The 25177-nt window shown below is 42.6% G+C and overlaps 2 protein-coding genes across 3 annotated transcripts in view; one reads left to right on the forward strand and one right to left on the reverse strand.

Annotated features, from left to right (window-relative positions):
- Positions 1-10520, reverse strand: crata (carnitine O-acetyltransferase a). Its single transcript, XM_080529882.1, has 14 exons — positions 10393-10520; positions 9659-9940; positions 8319-8437; positions 7379-7432; positions 7016-7181; positions 5710-5884; positions 4912-5090; positions 4479-4579; positions 4192-4311; positions 3944-4066; positions 2328-2463; positions 2167-2229; positions 1497-1634; positions 1-1115 (listed from the first exon to the last, which is right to left on the reverse strand). The coding sequence occupies exons 1-14, from the start codon at positions 10417-10419 to the stop codon at positions 900-902; spliced, it is 1899 nt and encodes a 632-aa protein (XP_080386008.1). The 5' UTR covers positions 10420-10520; the 3' UTR covers positions 1-899.
- The window catches only part of ptpa (protein phosphatase 2 phosphatase activator), a 21305-nt gene continuing 6000 nt past the window's right edge, over positions 9873-25177 (forward strand). Inside the window, exons 1-9 of one of the 2 annotated variants that reach the window (XM_080529884.1) lie at positions 9873-9998; positions 14828-14937; positions 15307-15393; positions 17264-17389; positions 17523-17640; positions 18538-18637; positions 18808-18932; positions 19484-19584; positions 24337-24444. In XM_080529884.1, coding sequence (XP_080386010.1) covers positions 14878-14937; positions 15307-15393; positions 17264-17389; positions 17523-17640; positions 18538-18637; positions 18808-18932; positions 19484-19584; positions 24337-24444 — 825 coding nt within the window. In that variant the 5' untranslated portion in view covers positions 9873-9998; positions 14828-14877. Of the gene's footprint in view, positions 9999-10581; positions 10704-14827; positions 14938-15306; positions 15394-17263; positions 17390-17522; positions 17641-18537; positions 18638-18807; positions 18933-19483; positions 19585-24336; positions 24445-25177 lie in introns of those variants that run through there. The other variant, XM_080529883.1, reaches the window with a different exon arrangement.

Genomic DNA, 25177 nt, shown 5'->3' on the forward strand with positions numbered 1-25177 from the left:
TTGTGTTTCCAAACAATGTTTACTTTTCATGAACATTATTAATCTTGTATTATACATAGTGCTATGAACCAAGACACAGAAGTGCAAATCAAGTCAAATCTCTGTATTTACACAATTATGGTGTTAAAAACAAAGAAAACACCAAGAAAGCAAGTTTGGAAAAAACAAAAACATTCCAGCAACCCATCCCCCACTTTCAAGTATTGTTGATGCTACAATTCTAACATGCCTTTCTCAATCTTCATAGTGATAAAACCTCTTTAAGATCCATGTAGTGCATTAATCATTCTCTTTCTTTGGCCACAGGCTTGTACAAAAAACATTGAAATGGAAGGACTATGACTCGTCTGTAGCCTCGACAGACAGGGTAAAACAAGTCAACCTGCCAAATCTCATGGACAATCAATGTGAATAGGTCTTGAATTGCAGTAGATAAATCTTTTAATCTGTAATACAAAAACCAACACACCCTCTGGAACTGATGTGCTGCAGCAACTGTGACACAATGCTAAGAATGGAAGCCATGTACCTGGCTCAAATATGGCATAATTTCTATGATATTAAAATATCTGCATTTGTCATTGACAACAAAGTCCATGTTCAACACACACAGGGAAAAATGTACTTTAAAGATGTACCATACAGTTGACACTGAGGCAAACAAAAATCTAGGCAAACAGTTTATGGTGGCTCAGTTTAGCTTGGCCTGAACCAGTTCCAAAGTGGTATTTAGCAGTGTGATTGTGGCCTTGCCTAGCAAAGCAACATCCAACCCAAAGTTTAGCTTAGCTTAGCTGAGCCCAGCCTAGTTTAACTAGCCCAGCCAAGTTTTGCTTAGCCTAGCTGAGCCTAGCCTAGTTTAACTCGCCCAGCCAAGTTTCGCTTAGCCTAGCCTGGCCTCACAGCTTGGCCTTGGGCGTCTGCTCCAGCAGGGTCCTCATGTCCAGCAGAGCGTCCTCCAAGGCCTGGGCCATGCGTGTTGCATTGGTGTCATCACAACTGTTGAAGGCCGACACAGAGAAGTTGATGTGGCTGGCCATGGGGTTGTAGCACACGCCGTAGCCATCTGGCACCACAGGCCCGAAGCACATGACACAGTCTGTTTTGGCTGGCACCTTTAGCCAGCATGAGGAGATGAAGAGAAAGAGAAAGAGAGAGGAAGAGTGGGTAAGGATTCCAACGGTATGATTTAGTTTTTGCAGCACATGCAGGGTAAGTTACTTACTGTAGTTAATGTACTACATTTGAAGGGTTTTGTTAGAGATATTTGTTTTGATGCAGTTGGAAGTGTGAAGTTGCCAGATTCTAAATGTACTGCCAGCCCCTTTTCCTGGTTTCTGCCCCTTTGATGTTTGCAAATATGAGGGACTGGATAGGTATAAGCAATATGGTGATGGCTCAACCAATCCATGCAATTGGGGAGCTTCCTGCTACATGGTTCTTACACCAACCTGATTCCTTCAAATCTGAAAAGTGGTAAAGTATTTTTAGAGTACCTGGCTGGTGGAGAGGTTGTAGTGATTTGCCACAGCATAGGATGTGTCCATGAAGATCTCAGGCATGGAGGTTAGGTCTTCTATGGCCTGGAGCTTCAGACCCAGTAGATGTCTGTCAATGGCCTGGCCATGGATCGCCTGGGGACAACACAGTCCAGACAACAGAAAAACACACATGAGGAAAAGGACTGCTTGTTGTTAACACACTTCCTCTCAGACTGATCTGAACAGAAAGAAGGATTCATACTCAGGTTACATTATACTGCCATTTCCCTATAATTTTAACATACAATTACGTTTAGTTAAACATTAAACTGTCTCTCTGGTTGCTTTTATTATAGCACAAAACTATGTTTTTATATTGTTTACCCCAAGTGGGATAGCCAATTGGCTATTTCATCAACTCCGGATTGTGGCTTTAATGGCCAAATAGGTCTAAAAGGGTATTTCCATAATGAACGAGTGTGAAATATATTGTTTGCCCAAAGGTGTATACCACCTATTTCAACAATTACAAATGTGATTCATTATTGGCATTCAATATATGGAAGTAGCTGAGCATTTTTCCTCTCTCAACCCAAATGGAATGCTTTGTACATTATTAAAGTAGTATTGAAAAAAGTAAATGTAGCATTGCTTTCCCATGTTGACTGCACTGCGTAGTGCTCACCATGTCAGTGTATGCCCTGTGTGCCTTCACAGCTTTCTCCAGTAAGGCCACCTTCTCTGTGTTCTGTCCAAACAGAATAAATAAATAAATATCTATTTGTTATTTGCAAGGACAATTCTTATTCCCATAAACTTCTGAATCTGGATCTAGCCCAGCCAGACCTGCTTGGTTTGGTCATCAAATGCCTTGACAAAGTTGGCCGAATCGATGGACGCAGAGCGGATAGTGTCGGTTCGGCCCATTTTAAACATGCGCAGGGAGGCGCTCTCGTAAGTAGCACAGCACCGCTGGTACATCCTGAGAGAGTAGGAAGGTGGTTAGGAGGGGGGAGAATAAAGAGCAGATGAGACATGTCCTCTAAATGGTTTGTAAGAGTAACTTCTTGACATACAGTGCCCAGCGTCAAACAAGTACTATGAGGTTAAAGTAGAGATTATCAGCTTTTATTTGATTGTATTTGTGTACATATTGGTTTCATCATTCAGAAAAAACACTTTTTCTGCATAGTCCCCCTGTTTCAGGGTACCCAAAAGTGATGGGACAAATTGATCAAATATCCAGATTAAGCACTCATGTTTAGTAAAATCCTTTACATAGCTGTCTGAAGTCTGCGACCCATTTACCCAATTTTTGCCTAAAACCTTAGCATCAGGAAATGAATTGCGTGTTAAATTGGATTTAAATCTGAAGATTGACTTGTTGATGTTTTGGGTCATTGTCTTATGAAGCGCCATCCAATGAATTTGGAGGCATTTGCTTGCAGACAAGATGTTTCTATACACTTTAGTATACATTCTCCTATTGCTTCAGCAGTGACATCATCAATTAAGTTTTTATTGTGGCAGCTATATATGTCTAAACCACCACAATCAACCACCATCAGTGGGACAGTTGTTTCGTGTTTTTTCTTAATTATGGTGAGCATTCTTTGGTATTACATAACATATTTATCATATATATCATAGCCTGTACAATTGCACATTGTATATAATCTCAATTTATATATACCACTGCACATATACATCCAGTCACCTTTGTATGACATGACTTTACTGTATAGATTGCTGTAAATACTGCTACTTATCACTGCAATATAATTGCTATTTGTTGCACTTCTGGTTAGACGCACAATAATTTCGTTGCATTGTCTTGTACTATGTAATGACAATAAAGTGAATCTAATCTAATCTAATCATCCACTATAGAAGTGGCCTACCAGCCTGAGGTCATCAGTGCTTTTTTCCTTCTTTTTAATGATGTTCCAAACTGTTGATTTTGGGAAGCCTAAGGTTTTGGCTATGTTTTGGCTATTTTTCCTTCTGATTTTTCAGCCTAACAAAGGCTTCCTTGACTTTCATTGACACCGCTTTGCTCCTCATATTGACAGACACCAATAGCAGACTCCAAAGGCAAATGCAATGCCTAGAATCAATACTAGACTACTTAACTTGATTTCAAAATCGAGAACGTTTGGAGTGTAGAGCCAAAAGAGAAGAAAATCACTGTCCCATTAATTACACAGGGCACTGTAATTCTACTCTTGATATGTGACATGTCAGTGCAGATGTTGCCAAAACCTCTGCCAAAATAATAGCCTCTGTATTGGATTTCTCAAAAAGAGACGTTTATTCCACTACTAAATATTGTGACTAAAAGTTGACATTTTGCTTTGTGAAAATGGGGCCTTTTGTGTGTCTGTAGACAGCAGAACTACATGCCTAAAATCCAATGACTACGGTCTCTTTATACTCCAATAGAGATGCAAGGGAGAGCTCACCTGTAGTAGGCCAGCTGTAAGCTCATCTGAATGAAGGCATCAGGGCTCATCTTGTGGGCCTTTGGCACGTTCTTGCCAAAGTGGGAGAACACAATGACTTTGACGTCCAGGTCATGCACCATGCTGTTTAATGGGTCACATTAACAAAATAATTAATCTGGGATCTAGAATAAAAGCCTTCACACCCAGGATTGGTGACCATTTCTGTACTGCCATGTATCATATTAATATAACTGCATTGTTCTCACATGTTCATGTTCTGTTTGGCCTTCTCGATATCCCTCTTAATCTCAGGCGTGATGTTGAAGCGTAGTTTCTGAGGCATGGGCAAGGGGACCATGGGGGAGCGCACCATCTCAAAGTTCTTCCTGTTTAGTTGCAATAACGTAACAAAATGAACAGTGAAATCTCATCCAGACACAGGACGAAAAAAGCAAAAGCACCTCCCCAAAAACGCAACTCCCCACTCTATATCCAGTATAATCTTGGACAATGTTGAGTCAGATTAATTTATGAGCGATAATGGTCTACTTACGTGTACTCAACCACATGATCAATCAAAGACACGATGGGCGGTCCTTCGGCTGGGGCGTGTTCATACATCAGACCACATGACCCATCTTCTCCAATGATAAACTGGGGTACAGGGAAACAGAAAAAGAAAAGGAAGAAAGGAAAATGCAGATACAATTCAGTATAAGGCCATGTAATTAGGGAGGTAACTACCGATATATCATTTCCAAAACGTGAAGTGTACCAGGAATGTATGTATGTTGAATGGTTGAATATACTGCGTCCCTAGTTTAAAGGGTGAGCCCCTTTTAAAAAAGTAGATTCGACTTGATCCATTGACATTATGTTGGTGCCATCCGCCATTGATTTATTTATTTAGTTAATAAGCACATACAGTAGCTATGATTAAAGGGTGAACAGCATGACATATTTTGTGTGTGTGTGTTTGCACTCACCTGCAGGGTCTTGTCGAACCAGCGGTTGCCACTGTTCCAGCGGCTGCCTCCCCCATGGAGCATCTGGACGGCAGCGCGGCTGCGGTACATCTCGTCAGACACGCGCGGCATGGGCGCGTCTAGACATACAGTGAAGATGCTCTTCTGGATGGCCCGAACAGAATCCTTATTAGTCTTGTCTGCAGGAAGGAGGGGGACAAATGGATATGGAATTCTACTGTAAATGCACACAGTCACAGTCACAACATCGTAATAGACCCCAGGAAGAGTAGATGCTGCATGAGCAACAGTTTATGGGGATCCTAATAAACTAAACTAAATGAAACTACAACAATTTGTCAAGCAAAAATTGGGTCAGTCAGCAGTGTATCCAACCAAGTGGATCGGTTCAGAAACTAATCAAAGTGTCGCACCATTTTATTTAAATTGTACATGTTACACGTTTACATTGTTCCTGAGAGACCACTTGCCTCATTCTAATAGCCAAAGGCAAAGTAGTTGGTTTCAAACTTTCCAAGCAGTTCCAAACTCATTCGATAAATGAAGGCCAAGATGACTGTCTGGACAAGCACACTAAATAGGTGTTTCACTTGTCCAGTTTAACCATCAGTGCAGCTTAGGGAAAGGTGAGTAGGAGAGGAAGCCATGTTAGTCTACCAAAATACATCCAAAGCCTTATTTGCACTCAATTCCTTTCCTGGCACACCAAATCGTTTTTAATAAAAACAATACATGATTACATAATAATAAAGAAAATGCTTTACTCTTTGTCCAAAATACAAAGTAGTTTGCTCTCACCCTTGATTAGGTTATTGTAGGCTTTGCCCCAGCTGTTTCGGTGCTGGGAGGTGAGGATGCCGATAGGCTCCTTGTTGGTTTGCAGGGAGGAGTTCCAGATCTTCTCCAGCTGCATGTAGAGCTGGTCCACTGTCAGAGGAGTGCCATCGCTGTTATAGACATCCAGCACAAAGAACTGGAGGGAGAGGAGAGATGGTAAATACATACTCATTCTCACACTTCTCTATAGGGTACCAAAGTGAAGTGTGAAATAAACGTTGTGTAACATATAGGTTTACAGTCTCTTGTACATTCATTTGTCCAATTTGATTAGTCTTTAAGTTAGCCATCTTAAGTTAGCCATTCATTTTCTAGTTTCGACAAATTAATTGAGAAACGCCATCAGAACCAATCGCTAGTTAATCAAAAAATAAAACAAGAATGCATATGTGTAACACAAGGCTTATAGCAGATATTTGGCTTGAACCTGAAGTAAGTTAGATTATATTTTGACAAAACCACTTTGCCTCCCTATTGATGTGTCCGGAACGAAAAACATCCTTGTATAACATAGTAGCCACAAAAGAGGCATGAAGTAAACCTAGTATTTATGACTCAAAGGGCCCTATTATGCACTTCATCAATAAGACGAGGCGGTAGATCTAAACTTAAGACGTGGAGGCGTGGTCAAGGCCACTTTGCTATTATGCGTACGGTAGTGGGCGCCTAAAACCCGGCGCTAAGCAAAGAAATTAGTCATGGGTGTGTTTTGGGCGTCTTCTCAATCAACCCAATCAGCGTGCCAGGTGCCATTCCCTTTAAGAACCGGCTGCGTTGAGTCATTAGCGCTATGCTATTATGGAAGTCCTAAGAAGGAGGTCAGCGCGCTTCTCTGCCTCTCCCTTCTGAAATAAAGCATTTATACTGTGACCGTAATTGACGTCTTGCCGTGGAGCCACGTGCGTGTTCATGTGTGCCCACATGCATGCGCAAACCGCGGAGGCGCGCTCGTGTTTCAAAACGTGCATGAAGTCTAAACTTAAGAACTTTTCAAACCACTTCTTAGCGCTAGGAGCAAAGTCAGATCGCATAATAGCAGGGGCGCCTAGTGCACTTCATTAACATATGAACACTCCCACAATGAGTAATATATGCACGGGAGTATTACGTCTTATGTGTGGGCGCCTATCGACACCAGCATAATAGCAGTAGCGCGTATGAAGCGCATAATAAGGGTGGCGGTAGGTCTTAACCTGGCGGTGCGTCTTAATTAAGACTTAAGACGGCAAGTTAAGAAGTGCATAATAGGGCCCAAAGTCTTTCTAACCTGGAAGTTGTGCACCACTGTGATGTGTGTGGGGGGTCTGGAGCTGCTTGCATGGTTAACCACCGAGTCACTCTTCAGGCCGGGAATGCGACAAGAGGACAGGACCCGATAGTACTGGTGCATACACAGTGGCTTCCCACCCAGGTACTCCAGTGGTAACGTTTCACTGGGGAAAACAGTGACAAGTGGATGGTTGTGTGTGTGTGTGTGTGGTCCGTCAGTGTAGAGGGATGATACCTGGGCAAAATCCATGGTTTCAAATGTTTGCAAAACAATGAAGTATCTATCTATCGATCTATATATCACAATTTTTAAGGTGTACAACTTTATTGGGTCAAACTCAGGACAAGGAGTAGCACTCACTTGTCAACCATTGTCTTGAAGTCCAGAACCCCAGAAATCAGCTTGGCAGCAAACCTGGTAGAGGGATTTTAGCATGAGGTTTAAGTGTGAACAAAACAACCAAAGTAGGATGCTGTGGTTGTTTCACAAACATTAAGTGGACAGACAGTAAGTACTTCATCTCTTTAAATGGGAATTCTGGGATTCAAACAACAACAGCAGCTGAGGGATGGGGCGGGAGAAATGTAACCATTCTCAAATTCATTAATTATTCCTAGATTGTCCCTTTAAATATTGAGGATATTAAATAGACTACTGAGTCATATCAACCTCAATGTTAGTGTGATCAATGATGTAAGGTCAACATTGTAACGGTCTTAGCTCAGATCACAGGTCAGTTGGTCGCAATGGGCTACGTAACCCTTTGTTTGTGTCAGTGGGGGGCCAATGTGCAGTAATGATCCACTGGTGCACCTAAATAGCAGCAGAGGGATTCACATACTGGAGGCTAGTATGTATAAAGGTCATGGACCACAGTATGGTGCACAGCACACGGTGACTCTAGCATGGAATGTCACCCAATTGGCAACAAGGTGAGTTGGCAGGGAATGAACCATAACATTTGCCAATGATTGACTCCAGGCCCTATTTCAATCACACAGTAAAAGCAAAGCTACTGTAGACTCAATGTGACTGTAATACAGCCAAAATTTATTTATTTTACTCAAAATCCACTTCATACTGCAATGTCTATGCAGAATAGCAATAGTTTGTGTGTGTTTGGAGTGCAATGCTGCACACAGAAGATATTAGCTATCCACACTTTGATCATGTTACATCATAGGCTACTAAATATAATGTAATGTCATAGCAGTGAGGGCACGAGGGCATATGTGAACAGCTGAGTCTATGACGGCCACTATTAGTGGGTCTATAAGGCTATAAGGGGGGGGGGTCTAACCTCATCTGTCCCTGCCTGTCGCTGAACTCTAGTCTGGGCAGGACCACCCCAGGACTAGAGTGGACCACCACCGGCATCCGGTAGTCCAGATAGGCAGTTTTCAGCCACCAATCTGAGAGCTAAAGGGAATTGAGCAAGAGGTTACATGTAAACCAAACAACCAATGTATCGGTTACTTGTCTCTTTAAATATTAAGGCACTAACATGGCATTATCAAGGAGAAAGAGAGAGCACAAGAGGACAAGCTTAGTTGATGATAAATCAGAGTACCGACTGAAATCGTCAACTAGAGTAGGCTGAGTGTGAGAGTGCTAGGCCTGGGCTTACACAAAGTCACTGGAGTTGGTCACATAAGGAAAAAGTTATGGGCAAATGGAGATATGAAGAAGACTGTTTCAGCCACTCAAGAGTGAACCACAGTCAGCGTTGCCCTTGAAAGATTTCGGTCATGTCTCTTGTATGTGGAATGTTCCAGTGCTATATTCCAAAACACAAGGTCATTGGCAATTTTTTTGGCTAGTCTCAAACTCAGATGACAAAATTGTATAATTTCACACTGAAGGATACACATAAATTCCACTTAACTGTGGTTTAACTCTATCGAGCCTACCTTTCAGCCTTCTAGGGTTTCGCAGGCTCCAGTGAGACAAGTGGCCCTCAACTGCCTCTTTATTGACCATAACATCTCAAGTCTTTAGTTGCCTATTATAGTTGAATAAATGGAGACTAAAAACTAAGTTGAAAAATCACATGGCTATACCCCTCCTCTCTCCCCCGCACCAGCATTTTGTAGGCCTATATGTTGTTATTTTGTATTTTGTACTGTGTATGCCCTATATTGGTCAGGGGGGACTTGAAAAAGAGATATCGTTGGGGTATCGTTGTGATTTCCCTGAGAAAATAACAGTTTAATAAAATAAAAGCATAGACCTTTGCTCTACACCAACAGGTTAGAGCAAGCAGTAACTAACACTACACCCAAGACCCACTTTAAAAGGACACCAAATCACTAGCATAGATACCTGACTGTTCCTGCATCCAACAATGCTGAATTTCTACCATGTCTTGTTTACCAGGACAATGACAAGTTGTCCAAAGAACAAACAGGCACATTAGATATCAAAGCACCTCATAACATCACTCTGATCTGTTTCCTTTATCCGCCCTGTGCTGTGCCATTAGCCTATATTATTACTCTCCTCTCCAAAGTGTCATGGCCTGAATTACTTAGACAGGTATCGGTACTAGTATGGTTATTATAACACCTATGCTATAAGATGTTCCTAGGGATCTAAATAAATAAATACAAATAATAATCTACCCAGAAGCCGGTAACTCACCCAGTTCTCAGACTTGCGGGCCCTCCTTTCCAGCCCCTTCTGCAGCCGCTCCCCAACTCCTCCCGGCCTTTGGAAGTCATCCATCAGCTCCCTGGTGTGCCTCAGCTCCTCCTCCTCCACGATGGGCTCCAGGACGGCCAGGTAGCTGTCACAGGTCTTGTGGAGAGGTGGCACGGGGAGCTTGGGCAGACCCTCCTGGTGGGCCAGGTAGCGCCCGGGGACCCGCGTCACTGACACAGGCTTCACCAGGCCATAAGGTCTCACCTCCATGGCTGCCTTTGCCTGTCAGACAAGAGTGGAGAGGTTCGACTTCTGATCAGACTGTGATTTGTAATCCCATGTAAGTATTACACCGTAACTACACAAGTTGGAAACTTGAATTGAGTTTGTTTATTTGTATAGAATGTAATTCTACTAGTCATACTGTAAAAAAAAAAAAAAAAAAAAAGGCTACCATGTCCATGTTAATAATGATGAGTGGAGTAATGTCAACAATCCACTGAACTGCAGCTGTCGACTGCTGGAGAAATACACGTGTGAGCTGCTACTGACACTACTCTTTTTTCGGACTTTGCACCGAAGGTTTGAGGCTTGATCGAGGCTGTTTGACAAAACCGAACACTCAGTCGACACTCTACCAGCCTAGACCTGCCAAATTAGCTACATGCATTCAAGGCCCGATTGTAAATAAATAAATTGCTAGCATAAGATACAGCATGGTTGACTGTACTTACCATAGTCCTGACCAAACTGTTCAACATTGTGTTATTCGTAAGAACGGCCCAAAAGAGGCCAGCGATTTAAAGAACCGGACCTATTCGAGCTTTCATGCCCTTGTTCCAGTGCCGGAGCGAGCGAGGGCTAATTATTGTTTGGCACCTTCCTCCAAAACAACCTCACAGCCATACTGCGCATGTGCACCACCACCGGAGCGCCGCGAGAGGGCGTCAGTAAAAAACACCAGAGAAGGTTGAAAGTTGAAAGTTGATGTTGTCGAAATCCTCACCTTTCCTTGTAAACATGGCGGAGACTGAACATCATTCAGGTAAATAGTCTAGTAATTCAATAAACAATTTCATGCATAATGTTATCAGCTGGGCTAACAAGTAGAGTATGCATGGGGAATGAAGTTATGCCGCTTGTGCTTCTCGTAAATGTCACGATCTGATCAATGAATGCATCAATCATGGTGTATGGCTAGCAAGCTATCTAGCTAACTAGTAGGGTAGTACAGCTGACGTTAGCCAGCTAAGTTAGCCGACTAGAGCTAGCTTTAGTCCAAACTCAGGACGGGGAGTGGTGATTGATTTCTGAAATGCAACTTGTGGTGAGACGCTAATGATTCGTGCACTGATGACATGAGACGGTGCTATTTCGTCAGCTAGTGTGTCCCGCGATTGTTGGGATAGCTGTCAGCAGCCTAGCCCCTCAGTGGCACTGCGAGAGTGGTAGCTCAGCCACTCTGCATCGATATCATTCACTTCGTGCACTGGAAACGCTTCTAATATGTAATATCCCTAATATGGAAAAGCTATATGTTGGCATGCTTTTCCATGTTCCTTCTTTTGTTCTCTGTCTTTCGGTCATGATTGTCCGTCTTCTAGCATTGTGACTGCTAACGGTACCTGGTCCTAGCATAGATTTTTTTGTTGCTTATGTCTGACTGATGTATAGATGATTCACTTCACTTTAAACTGTAAGCTACTTGTTGTAAGTCGCTTTGGATAAAAGTGTGTGCTATATGTAGAAAAAAAACAAAAAACAATGTTATTATGTATGACTATCAATCCCTGTCTGTTAAATGCTAAGCATATTTTGGAAGATATGGACATTTGACGATCAATGCTGATTGATTGGGTGGTGACTTGTTTACAATGTCAGAGTTTACCCCTATAAGCATTCTTAACCATCTGGGGAGAAAATGTTCTATGTTGTCAAAATGCTGCCAATTCTATCAGCGTGGTCTCACGGGAAAACCCCCCTGCATACAAGCTGTAGTATGCCTAGTCAAGTCCACATGATGATAATTTTACTCTGAATTTGAGCATTGTAATCTGTGCATGCAATTAGAAAACATCAACTCCTCTACTCCTCTGGTGTAACCCGATAGGTTCCAGATTCAAGCATTTAGCATCTCACTGGTTTTTAACATACTTTGACAAAGCAGGCATGTAACATACATCATGAGAAAGTATCCCTACGACAGGGGTGTTCCTCTTTAGGTAGCTATGCTCTGTGGGTGGCTGTGTTTCCATTTAGGCTATTACAACCGTGGCTATACTTGGAGGACAGTTGTCTCTTCAGTAGCCACTAGAATTGTTTAGGGTAACTCCAGAGACAGCTGCTTCAGTGTCCCAGCTTGCTTTAGTGTCCTCCTTTCCTCACCGTATACAATATAACATACCGTATGTTATAATTATGAGAGGTTTCCACATTGCTCTTGCCTGTTTGATTGAGTGATTGATTGAGAATGTTTATGTTGGTCCCTTATACAATTCACAATACATAAAAAGATTTACACAGTCACAATGCGTACCAGGACCAAAAAGGTGTAGGCTGAAGCCATGGCTTATTGCGCCTACCCTTGTTACATTTTATTTTATTTATTTAACCTTTATTTAACCAGGCAAACATGTAAGAACAAATTCTTATTTACAAATGCAGCCTGACCAAAAAGCAATGGCTCTTTGGGGGGGGGGGGGAGCTAGAAATAAAACAAGGTTAAATAATTTACAACAATAAAACACTGGCAAATACAGATGCATTAAAATACTAACAGTCTGAGAGAGGGGAGAGAGAAGGAGGAGGTAGGGGTGAGGAAGAGCGGGGGTGAGGGATAGTGGGGGGAGTGGAGCAGGGGTACTTAAAATGAGGCGGTTATGGGATGGGTGAGAGACGGTGATCAGCAGGTGCATTGATCGACTATGGTTCGATGCAGGATTTGTTTGAAAGCAGTGAGTGAGGTGAGGGCGGTGAGTTTGAGGGTGTTCTGTAAGGTGTTCCAGTCATGTGCTGCAGCGAACCGGAAAGCGCTGCGACCGACAACGGTACGGGCTTTGGGGATGGTGAGTCGGACAAGATCACTGGATCTTAGAACCAACATGCATGTTTTCTTTCCCCATGAGTGCATAATCAAAAACAACAACAACAAAATTTCACTTGCGCATCTTAACAGAAAACTCAAAAGTACCAAACAAAAAACTATATTAATGCGCCTACCCTTTTTACATGAGTGGTTTTTCCCCTTAAGTGCATAATCAAGACAGAAACATTTATAAACAACATTTTACTTACGCATGTTAACAAAAAGTTCAAAAATACCAAACAAAAAACTATATCTATACCTCCGTTCTATACTTGTCAATCATCCTACTTTTTAGTAATTTTTGAAATCCTTTTAGTGTACTACACATTTTCATTTCCTCTTCAAAGGTATTCCATAAGTTAACTCCCTTAACTGTTATACATCTTTGCTTTGCAAATGTTCCAGCTTTTCGGATCACTATGTAAGAAGGAACTTTTACTATGACTACCTTGCAAAACCTTTTATTAGCAAGATACTTGAAAAGGTGGTTTATAATCAAATTAACTAACACGAAAACAATATTCTGGAAAAGTTTCAGTCAGGTTTCAGGTCTAATCATAGCACAGAGACTGCTTTCACTAATGTGTCAGTGATATCATACTGAACACAGATGCTAATAAGGTCTCTGTTCTTGTTGGATTTAAGTGCAGCATTCGACACAATTGATCACAAGATCCTCATGAATCATCTTCCAAACTAGGTTGCTCTCTGTTAAGCTGGTTCTGTATCATAGGGAGAAAATTCTATGTCAGTCTTGGAGATCATGAATCGGATGAGTATGATAGGCTATACGTTTTGGTGTTGTACAAGGAAGTTGCCTTGTCCCTTACTATTCCCACCAACTGTCTATCAGCTGTCAATGAATGGATGAACAATAACTTTTTTAGTAATAAGTTAGGCTAATGAGGACAAAACTGACATTTTTTTTACTTGGTCCCAACAAACAGACTATGCTTTTAAACTGCCTTGGGAATCTAACTCCCTTGATTAGGTTACAAGTCAGAGGTTACAAGTGTTGGTGTTATCTTAAGCTCCTTTCACACATGGTACCCTGTAAATTACATGGAATCCCAACCCGGGTCCACCAGTGATTTTCACCATTCACACATGAGCTAAATGCCAGAAGATTGCTGTGTTGCGCCTTTTCACACATGTCAGCGTACAGGCACATAGGGTCTGCGCGAGCTACTTGAATAACACATTCAATTGGATGCAGAACTAGAACGTAGTAGACGAGAATTCGAACAAGACAGACGAGTGAGACTGCCATATACTATATATATATATACACAGTACACAAAGTATGGGAGAACTTGCTACAGCAGAGTGCACTCTGTATTGCCGGCCTGAGTAAGCACAGTTGAAGCGAGGGAGTGACTGGAAGTGCCACTGATGTGCATTGCGTAAACGTATCACAAATGTGCATTTGATAAGTAATTTAGCTAAGTAGGCCTAAGTAAGATAGTTAACTATGATTGGAAATGAAGTAGTATCCAGTTATGGAATTATATAAGTGGCCTAGTAGCGATATTCGGGGTCTGGGGCAGTTCTTATGCGCTCTGAGAGTCACTCATTGTACCCATTGTGGTTGTTCAACAGAGTGTGTGTGAGAGTGGGGGGGGGATTGTTTATCAGAGTGACAGCTCTGTGATTGTATCTGAGCTCTGAGATTCAAGTGATTGTCCTGAATATTGGAACATATCTGGAAGTGTGTTTGGTTAAAACTACATGACATGGCTAGAAATATGGAATCGGACTGTAAACCAACAACTGTTAAAGGTGGTATTGGACCACCTGATGTTAGTCTTGACCAGATAATGTAGGCTATGTTTTTATCATGCTCATAATCATTTACTGTTGTTTTTAATCTTCCTGTTGTTTTCTTTTGCACTGTATTGCTGATGTCTTAGTTGTTTTCTCGTTTTTTAATTTGTGCTTTTACACTGTATTGTACAGCACTTTGAGCTGCATTACTATGTATGAAATGTACTATATAAATACATCTTATTATTATTAAAATGATTCAAGACCAGATACAGCAAACATTATATGTTTTTTATATGTTTTCTATCTCTTTTCCTCAGGCTCCTCCCCTGAAGATGACACAGCACAGACTCCAGCTAGTTCTAACTTCATGGTGCCCAAAAAGGAGATCACCATGGTTCCTGACATGTCGAAGTGGAAGCGCTCTCAGGTATTCCACACACGCCTCAAGTACAGTATGGTACATAGTCCTAATTCCAAATCAATCCATAACCTATCCTCAGGGCTTTTGGGCTGTCCCTTTGCAGGGTTATGGTTGCAATTTCCTGACAGTGAGCACCTCGCAATACTCTGACAGATACAGTAGAAAAAGAAGGTCAGCAAAACAGGCAAATGCAAGTAGCACAGCATAAGCAGACAGGTATCAGCTAGATAGCGCAGCATGTCATGCAAGCAAGCAATAGCAGCAACCGCAGGCCTGTTAGCAACAGAAACGGTACACAGTGATAACAAAATGTGTTTCCCTCCATTTCATATTACTGCCCCTCCCCCTTATTCATCTCCATCTCTCTTTCCAAAGGCGTATGCTGACTACATGGGATTTGTTCTGACGCTGAACGAGGGAGTGAAGGGGAAAAAGCTGACATGTGAATACAAAGTGTCTGAGGTACTGTATAGCAGCACCAGTCACACATATATAGAGCTGTAACAATGCATTATGTGTATCAACATTCATTGTTACACCACCCCCTCGATAATTCACGCTTGCTTGGGGTCCAACAGAAATGAGCGAGTGTGAGGTGCGCAAATTAATGAAATACATACATTTTGCTCAAATTAAGCCTCAGCAAAAACATCCAATTTGGATTATGAAACTTTTAATGATGTTTGTTCATGTTTGTCCACTACAGCCAGTGTTTCCTCCAGGAATTGCGCGATTTTTTTCGCGTGCACGCGCGCTCAAAACAACGACGTATTATTATTATTTTTTTATTATTTTTTCCCAGCATGTAATTCCGTTGTCAATAAAAAAATCGTCTCCCCTTCTTTTCCCCTTGGCGCCGTTCTCTGGACTGCAGCTGCGTTAGCATTAGCATCCATCTTTTCTTCTCCCTTCTCACCGTCACGAGCTCAAATGACACTTGTCGGCCGATCTAACTCTTAACACTCACTTACAGGACTTCTGACACCATGTCGTGTTATTCTATTAAACATACACGTGAGTCCTTCTGTATTTCAATGTAAGTGTCTTTATTTTAACTCGCTCTGTAAGCTCTACAATACCGGTCTCTTGTTGTCTCGTCGTAACCTGCCCACCTGACCTGGGGGGTATTCCATCAACGTCGCTAAAGGAAAATCCTGGCTTATTTTTGATAACTCTCGCGAGACCTATCAGAATATGCCTGGCTATTTTTAAGAACTCTCGCGAGATTTATCAGACTAAACCTGGATTTTCCCTTTAGCGATGTTGATGGAATGCCCCCCTGATGTCACTACGGTGGCCTGTACACAATAACAATAATACCACAGTTCACATTTAGACCAATCAGGAGCCCTTGTGTCACGTCGTCAACTGAATGTCATTAATCTGATTTTGGATCAGCGGTTAGAGAGAGATGGGCGTGGATTTAGGTGCACTTTTAGTCAACATCCATTATAGCGCTGATCTAGGATCAGATATATTTTAATCAGCTAAAATGTTCAGATTTATTTTATTTTTTTTTTGAGAACTTTTTTTTTTTTTTTTTGTGGACTGAATCAATTCGTGGCGGAGGAAATTCATTCGTGGCGGCCCGCCACCAATAAATGCATGTAGAGGAAACACTGACAGCCAAAACCTAAAGAATGTTGTGTAGGCAAGTGTGCTATCATCCTTACACCATCAGTTGGTTAAATGATTTGCACCACGATTTAACCACGTGACACATTTGACGGCACATTCTCTCACCACGGTGCACAATGTTCTTCAACAGGCTTTATGGTAAGTTTTGCTCCTATTTGTTGGACTTGGCAGTGTGTGCTGAGCTGGTGAAATGAGTGGTACAGCACACAGTACTACCTCAATGACCCGTTCAGAAGAAATCAGGACTGTTTCCATTCAATTAAACGTTGCACAATGTTGTGCCCTGCTAAACGTGGCCCAAGACAAGTCGGTCACCGTTCACCTTATCTTCTAAGGGCTAACGGTGGCTCACAAATTATCATGCTGATTATAGGCTATTTTGTTAAAAATACAGATACATTTGAGCGCCACCCCTACAACTGCAAGATATCTGAATCCGAGGCACAAGTTACAGAGGGGTTGGTGGTGTATCTATTGAAATTAACTCAGTTCTATTTTGCATTTTTATGTCAATATGGAAGGGATAGATTTCAATCTACTTGATTTTGTGTGAGTGTGTTAGTGTCCTAGTGAGTGAGTGCACAAGTGTGAACGTGTGTTTGAGTGTATACACAAGTTTGTAGGTGAGAGCGTTTGGGTTAGTTACACACAGTGCTACAAACAAACATGTTGATAGTTGTACGATCCTTCCCAGACAATAGAGAAACTGATGGATCTGTTGGGCACCCTAGACCGCTGGATTGATGAGACGCCTCCAGCGGACCAGCCCTCTCGCTTTGGCAACAAGGCCTACAGGACCTGGTATGCCAAGCTGGACCAGGTGGGCATACACACACACAGACACACAGACACACACACACACACACACACACACACACACACACACACACTGTATCCAGCTGACAAATTTCTCAATGACCCTAACTGATTGACATTTGTGTGTTTGTGTGTAGGAAGCAGAGGCACTGGTTGCTGCAGTGGTCCCAGCAGACAAGTGTGCTGCAGCTCCAGAGATAGCTGTGTATCTGAAAGAGGCGGTGGGAAACTCTACTAGGATAGACTATGGAACAGGTAACGTCTGGGTTGGAACAGGTAACGTCTGGGTTGGAATTGAAAAGAAATTAAAATATTTGGGATTCCAGATCTGGGATTTTATTGTTAAAGTTTGTCTTATGTAGTGATACACTCAACATTACAATTACATTCTTACTTGCAAAATCTCCTCTTGAAAACACAATAGAATATAGCACAGACCCATTTTCCCCATGTTATGCTCACAGTTGACTAACATATTTTATCAGTCTCTTTATCAACTCGTTTTTTTTCATGGAGCTATACAAAAAAAAATCACGACAGTGTGTCTATAAGACGGTGTGTAGAGGGTCTGCCAAGCGTAAGAAGCATTGAATACCCTGGCGTTGACGGAGGCTGCAATGCCGTAAATGCTGAACGGGCACTCCAGCTGGCGGATTGACCATGAATCGGCTTTTTAGTCAGACACAGTAGTAACAGCAGCAGAGCACAGAGTAGGCAGAAAGATGCCTGCCTAGTGGTACAGTAGCAACAGCAGTGTGTGGTGTGTAGTCAGGTGCAAGGAATGTGACACGGTCTTGAGTTCCAACTGTTAATCAGTCTCACAGCACGGAGGGTAGAAACTTTGAATCTACGAACGAGTGTTTATGCTGCGGAACCGTCTGACTATAGGGGAGAGAGCAGTCTGTGGTCAGCGTCCTGGATGGGCGGGAGTGTGTGTGCGCATGTGCAAGAGCGAGTGAGTAAGAGAGACAGTGTGTCTCATATATCCACTAGAGGGAGCCAGGTAGCCATTGAAACATCAACCCTCAATTTAGTGCAAGTCAAATACAAAAACTAAGCTATATAGTATAGTTAATGTGTACCATTCTGCCTGTGCTCATGTAACTTAACCTCCATGAATAACGTGTGTGTCTGTGTCCTGCTTGTGTTCAGGTCATGAGGCTGCCTTTGCTGCCTTCCTCTGCTGTCTCTGTAAGGTCGGAGCTCTTAGGGTAGATGACCAGTTGGCCATTATTTTCAAGGTGTTTGACAGGTATAGCATAATGCTGGTGTGTGTGTGTGTGTGTGTGTGTGTACTATGATTATCTTTGTTTAACCTGTCTTTTGTATGGTCTTCATACAAGCTGGTCTTAGCCCTGCTAGATTTTGTACATTTGGTTTGGTGTGTGTTATTTCAGATGTATAACCTTTTCAATCACTCAGGTATCTGGAAGTGATGCGGAAGCTTCAGAAAACCTACAGAATGGAGCCTGCTGGCAGCCAGGGTGTCTGGGGGCTCGATGATTTCCAATTTTTACCCTTCATATGGGGCAGCGCCCAGTTTGTTGGTAAGCGACCCACTGACATTTTTATTTTGCATCAAATGTTTGCATTAGCCACATCTCCCTTAGATTAGTTGTTTATCACCAGCAGAACTGTGGAAATGATATAGCCGAAAATGCACCCCAAAATAGACCCCTCTTATTATTTCTATCTATTTTCAACAAGCCTGTCGAATTGTGTTAATTTTGTGACTGTTATTGTTTTATTGCTCTTTGTTTTATTTTTACCCACTTTGACTGGAATCATACTGTATTCATGTTCTTATAAATTGGGCCTTTCATGTGTGTTGGTCACCATGCACAACTCCTGGGGTAAATAATCACATCTAAGACTGTAGCGGTCCAATTTCATTCAGGGTTGTTATTTTTGATGGTCAAAATCTGAATCAGGCCAAGGAGAGCTGATCCTCTCAATATAGACTGAAGTGACACACTTATTTGATACATGCTGAGGTTGCTATCAACTGTGTGGGAAGGAAGGGAGGGGGCGACACCCAGTGGGCTGAGTGTGTAATTGCACTGAGATTTCCTCTGTCCACCTCTTCCCTTTGTGCTAGATCACCCTACACTGGAACCCAGGCACTTTGTAGACGAAAAAGTGGTAAATGAGCACTACCCGGATTACATGTTTCTGGAGTGCATCAAGTTCATAAATGAGGTGAGACCATTGAAACCATAAAATGAAACAGTAGATTATAAAATGTATAACCATGAATGATAATAGAAACTAATGCTTTGAAATAAAACTTTCATCCAATGGGAGAGGGTGGTGGTGCAAACATTTTTTACTAAAATGAAATGGGAAAAGAGGTGTAGTTAGAGACAATAGGAAAGAAGGTGGGATAGAGACACAAGCAAAGCAGGTGTGCAGCAGGGTTTGGTGTTGATACCATTGCAATTCAGTGTACAGTACTACGGGAATTAATTGAGCATTTAAACCATTTATGGAGGATTTAAATGTCAGAATATTGATAGCATACAGACCTATTTTGAATATTCCTATATCAAACAATGGGAATTGTATGCATTAGCCTTCCCAATCATATTTACACCAGCATACATACAGTGTAATCAACCATTCCATATCCAACTTAACATCAGTTATCCAGGAAGCCTGAACAGAAAACTGAAGCATGGGTGTAGGGTGGGGAGTGGCGGAGAGGGGAATGTGATTTTCAGGCTGGGGCGGAAAAGGAGGGGAGGGAAGCAGGGGAGGAGGTCCTGCCCTCCTTACACCCCCCCCCCCCCCCCCCCCACACACACACACACCCTCTACAACGGCAGACTGGGCCAACTAACTAGGATGCTGCAGCTGCGTTAGGCTCTCCCCCTCTCCTCTCTCTCTCTCTCTCTCTCTCTCTCTCTCTCTCTCTCTCTCTCTCTCTCTCTCTCTCTTATTTCTTTAGCTCTCTGGTGCCCAGCTCTTACTGTCTCTTTCTCTGAGAGACTGAGAGAGAGAGAAACTGAAAATGGAACCTTTGCTCTCATTTTTTCTCTCCCTCATTCTCATTCCCTCTCCCTCTGTGTGGATGTGCAAGATACCGTTTCTCTGTTTGAGTTTTTCTATTTTCTGAGTTCTTCTCTGTATATGTGTCTGTTTGTGTCTTATATTAGCTTTTTCAGCTCCCCCCCCTCTTTTAGTTGCTGTGTGTGCAATCAGCGCAGTTCTCCCTCTCTCTTTCTCTCTCTCCCTACTTTTCACTCATTCAGTAAAGACCGGTAGTCTGACCGTTTGAATGCTTGTGTTTTTTCTGTCTTTCTCTAACATACTGTCTTTTCTATGCTTGAGTATTTTCTCACTCACTTACACACTGACACGCGTGCCCACACAAACGCATGCTCTCTCTCTCTCTCTCTCTCTCTCTCTCTCTCTCTCTCTCTCTCTCACACACACACACACAAACACACACACACACACACACACACACACACACACACACACACACACACACACACTTGCTCTCACACACTCTGTCTCTCTCTGGGAGGTTGTGTGTAGAGCACTGAGCTCACATGAGTCATTTCCTTCCCCACATGCTGTTGTGAATCACTCCTTCCCCAAGGGACCCCCTACCCTCCCCCTCCACATCTCACACAAGTCTGGTTAAGTCCATTGGCTGTGTGGGGGTTGATTTAGGCCTGGGGGAAGCCATGGTCTGGGTTTGGGTTCCTGCTCCGGTCAGCAGCCGCCCTCTAGGGGGAAGGTGCTGGGAAAAGAATGAAGAGCTGTGTGTGTGTGTGTGTATGTGTGTGTATGTGTGTGTATGTGTGTATGTGTGTGGGTGTGTGGGTGTGTGGGTGTGTGGGTGTGTGGGTGTGTGGTAGGGCTGCACGATTTGGGGAAAAAAATCGAATTGCGATTATTTGGACAGATATCGCGATTGCGATTAATTTGCGTTTTTTTTTTTTTTAAATAGCAAAAAAAAAAAAGAAAGGGAGTTTTTGTAAAGTGTGGCCATATCTCCGGCTAGGAAGGTCGTATCAACGTGCAGTTTGTTTGTACGTCTTCAGGGGACTTAGAGGCTCCCTCCTCTAGCACCCCCACAGCCCGAGCTACGAGTGAAAGAACTAAACTTACATTGGGTTGCTTTAAAGTTGGGTTGCTTTAAAATCAAGCTTCAGATTAAAACATGTGATGGAGCATTACTAACCTGACTCAGGTGGTTTGTTTCACACAACCATCTAGGAAAGCTTAATTGGAAGCTGTTTGGAAAAGGGCAGGTACTTTCAAAAAATACTTGGCAGGTGATTGGATGAATCTATCTATCACCTATTTTCAGAGAGCATTACCACATGATACCATCAAACTATTAACTGCTCTAATTCTAATGCAGGGATGAGAACTTAAAAGATATGAATTGGGACAACATATTTATTTATGTTTTTTTTAAACAGCAACACCATTTTGTTTCTCTCAACAAGTGTCTTTTTTTTACGTTCATTGACGTTGACGTTCATTGACGTTGAATCCGACGCGCTGTATGACGTATCCCATACGGGTAGTGGTGTTTCTCAACCCTCTCCTCGGGGCGCCCCAGCCGCTCCACATATTTGATCTGTTCCACCACCAGCACACCTGATTCAACTAATCAAGTCCAAAGCAATTATGATTTGGACTTGATTAGTTGAATCAGGTGTGCTGGTGGTGGAACAGATCAAATATGTGGAGCGGCTGGGGCGCCCCGAGGAGAGGGTTGAGAAACACATAGTGAGTTGGACTTGTGATCGGAAGGTTGTGAGTTCAAATCCCGCCTGAAACCACACCACTACTAGTGTGCCCTTGAGTAAGGCACTTAGCCCTCAGTTACTCCAGCGGGAATGTCCCTGTAATTCGTAATTGTAAATCGCTTTGGATTAAAAAAGCGTCTGCTAAATGGCAAAAAATAAAATAAAATCGCAGGCAAATCGCAGGCTTTGCGATTAGCTAAGCGCGACATTTCAAATCGCGATTTCGATTTAAAATCGATTAATCGTGCAGCCCTAGTGTGCGGGTGTGCGGGTGTGCGTGTGTGCGGGTGTGTGGGTGTGTAGGTGGGTGGGTGTGTAGGTGGGTGGGTTGGTGGGTGTAGGGGGGGGGGGGTGTCCTACACAGCCACTGCATTCATTAATTCGTTGGTTGACTCTCTCTTCGGGGCAAGTGTAAGGACACACACACATACAAAGGAAAATAATCTTCTCTAGCACCCTAAAAAGTATGAGGACAGACGAGGGGACAACTGTGGTTGTTCCAGTGGCAAATGTGCGTTCAGCCCTACCATCACTGTCATTACTCCTTCACACGTACGTATCAGAGAGCCTATAGAGCCTGCGTCATCGTATTTGCACTTTGACAACGTTGCTGTTGCTTTCTGTAAACCCCTGCAAGGTAGTTGCCTTATTTTCAAAATTGACAGAAAGTGATGCGGTTAATGTCAGCTTTCTGATGTCAGACTGTTATTTTGACAGATGTGCGTGAAAGACGTGTAGTAGGCTAACCGTTGCCATGGTTACGTCAATTTGGTTGACAACGTGAACTTATCCTGTCACCTGTCATTCGAGCAGTAGTAAAATATGGCGAAGCGCAAATATAACCCAGAGTATGTAAAATATGGATTTACGTACATGATCAAAGGGACTGAAACCCCTGTGTGGTTCTGAGCATGTATGGGTATTGTATCTCGGAATTTTGCTGGCTATCAAGGGGAAAAGTGTTGTCACGCTTTTACGTTTGACGATGAAATCTGGCTCGCACAAGTTGTGTATCTTGCTGATGTGTTCGAGCAACTCAACACATTAAACGTGTCTATGCCCTGAAAAGAATTCTCACGGCACATCTCACTAAACTGCAAGCTCAGTTTCAGAACTACTTCCCGGAGAAACATGGAGATGATCTCTGGATACGTAACCCCATCAGAATTAACGTGGAAAGTGTCACATTGCCACGCAATGAAGAGAATCAGCTGGTAGAGCTGTCATGTGATCAGACGCTGAAAAGGAAATTCGGTGAGGTACGCCTCCCCCAGTTCTGGTGCAACGATGTGATGGGAGAGTATCCGTCCCTCGCCACTCATGCAGTCAAAAAATCCTCCTACCATTCAGCCCTACCTATCTATACGACCATTCAGCCCTACCTATCTAAGTGGCTTCTCAACTTTGGTCAAGTTAAAGCGGAGGAATAGGTTGTACACTGAGCATGATCTGAGAGTAGCTCTGTCTACCATCACCCCAGACTTTGCAACTCTTATCAGGAGTAAAGCACTTCTCCAATTATCTCTAGCTTCCCCAAATGTCTGTTGAGTGACAGCTCGTTTAGTAGGCATACTCAGAGAGATCATCATATTGTGTGTGTAAACACAGATATGTAGTTATGATGTTCATTTTATTCATAATCACCAGGATCAGCAGCATGCAGTTGCGATGTTCATACAGTTGCTCATCAGATTATTAATCAGGATCAGTTTGCTATTGCTCGAGTAATGTGCTCTTTGTTTATTTCATGTTTAAAAAAAGTAAAGGTCATGATGACATTGTGTAAGTGTTTACTATAAGAAAAGAAAAAAGAGAAAAGAGAAATACATTTGCTTGGTTTGAATTCTATAAAAGTGGGTCGCGACTTAATGACCATGGGGGTCCCAAAGCCAGACCAGTTGAGAACCACTGCCATATTGCATTGTGGTACAGGTGTGGAGGACAAGTAGCTGTGATGGTAGGGCTAAACAATTAATTTCTGTTATATTATTTTTATATAAATTATTATTACATAATTATTTTATTAATTCAACATTTAATTTTCCCCAAACATCGTGTCCACTATATTCTGTAATGTAAATAGATTTGCTGGAAGGTGTCTATTGAATTAAGCTAATGATTAACGCTTTATATTCTCTCTCTCTCTCACTCACCCTCTCTTTCATCCCCTTTCTCTCTATAGATGAAGACTGGTCCGTTTGCTGAGCACTCTAACCAGCTGTGGAACATCAGTGCTGTCCCCAACTGGGCCAAAGTCAACCAGGGCCTGATCCGAATGTACAAGGCAGAGGTAAGGGCTGAGAACACACTGTACTCTGAACCAGTGGCCTTTCAATGTTGGTCTTGGGTATTTACAGGGTGTGTAAGCTTTTTCTCCAGCCCAGCACTTAACATGCCGAATTCAACTCATTAAGCAATCAATGATTAGTGAACTAGTTGAATTGGGAATGTTTGTTTTGGGTTGGAATGCCTGCACAGCCCATGGATCCAGCACTGCTCTGAATTTACACTTGAAGAGGCTTTGGGACTCTTCCCTAACTTACTTGAATACTTGAACTTTATTCTAGGGTTGGTCAAATGGATTTGTTCACTCAGACTTGGTGGATAGTGTATTTTCATGGTTTTACACAGGGTTGCCTGGGTAGGGGTGTAGTCCTCCAAGAGGAAAGGAAGAAGCTATCTATCTTGTGAGGGGATTGGGAGTATGAATTCTAAAAGGAGAGAGTTAATTCCCTGAGAAGTGGGAGTAGCATGGCAGGGAAGAGTTAAATTAGAGAGCAACTGAGAGAGCAGAATAGTGTGTGTGTGTGTGTGTGTGTGTGTGTGTGTGTGTGTGTGTGTGTGTGTGTGTGTGTGTGTGTGTGTGTGTGTGTGTGTGAGAGAGAGAGTGTGTGAGAGAGAGGGCCCCACCCCCTTCTACTGCTTGAGCCCACATCCTGTGTTTTTGAGAACGGCCTGCGAGTCTTCCCAGAGCTGAGGGGCCAAGCTGTCTACCTACCCCCCTCCTCTCCCTCTCTCTTCTC

Source organism: Nansenia antarctica (assembly GCF_963989245.1).
Source record: "Nansenia antarctica genome assembly, chromosome: 4".
NCBI classification, from domain to species: Eukaryota; Metazoa; Chordata; class Actinopteri; order Argentiniformes; family Microstomatidae; genus Nansenia; species Nansenia antarctica.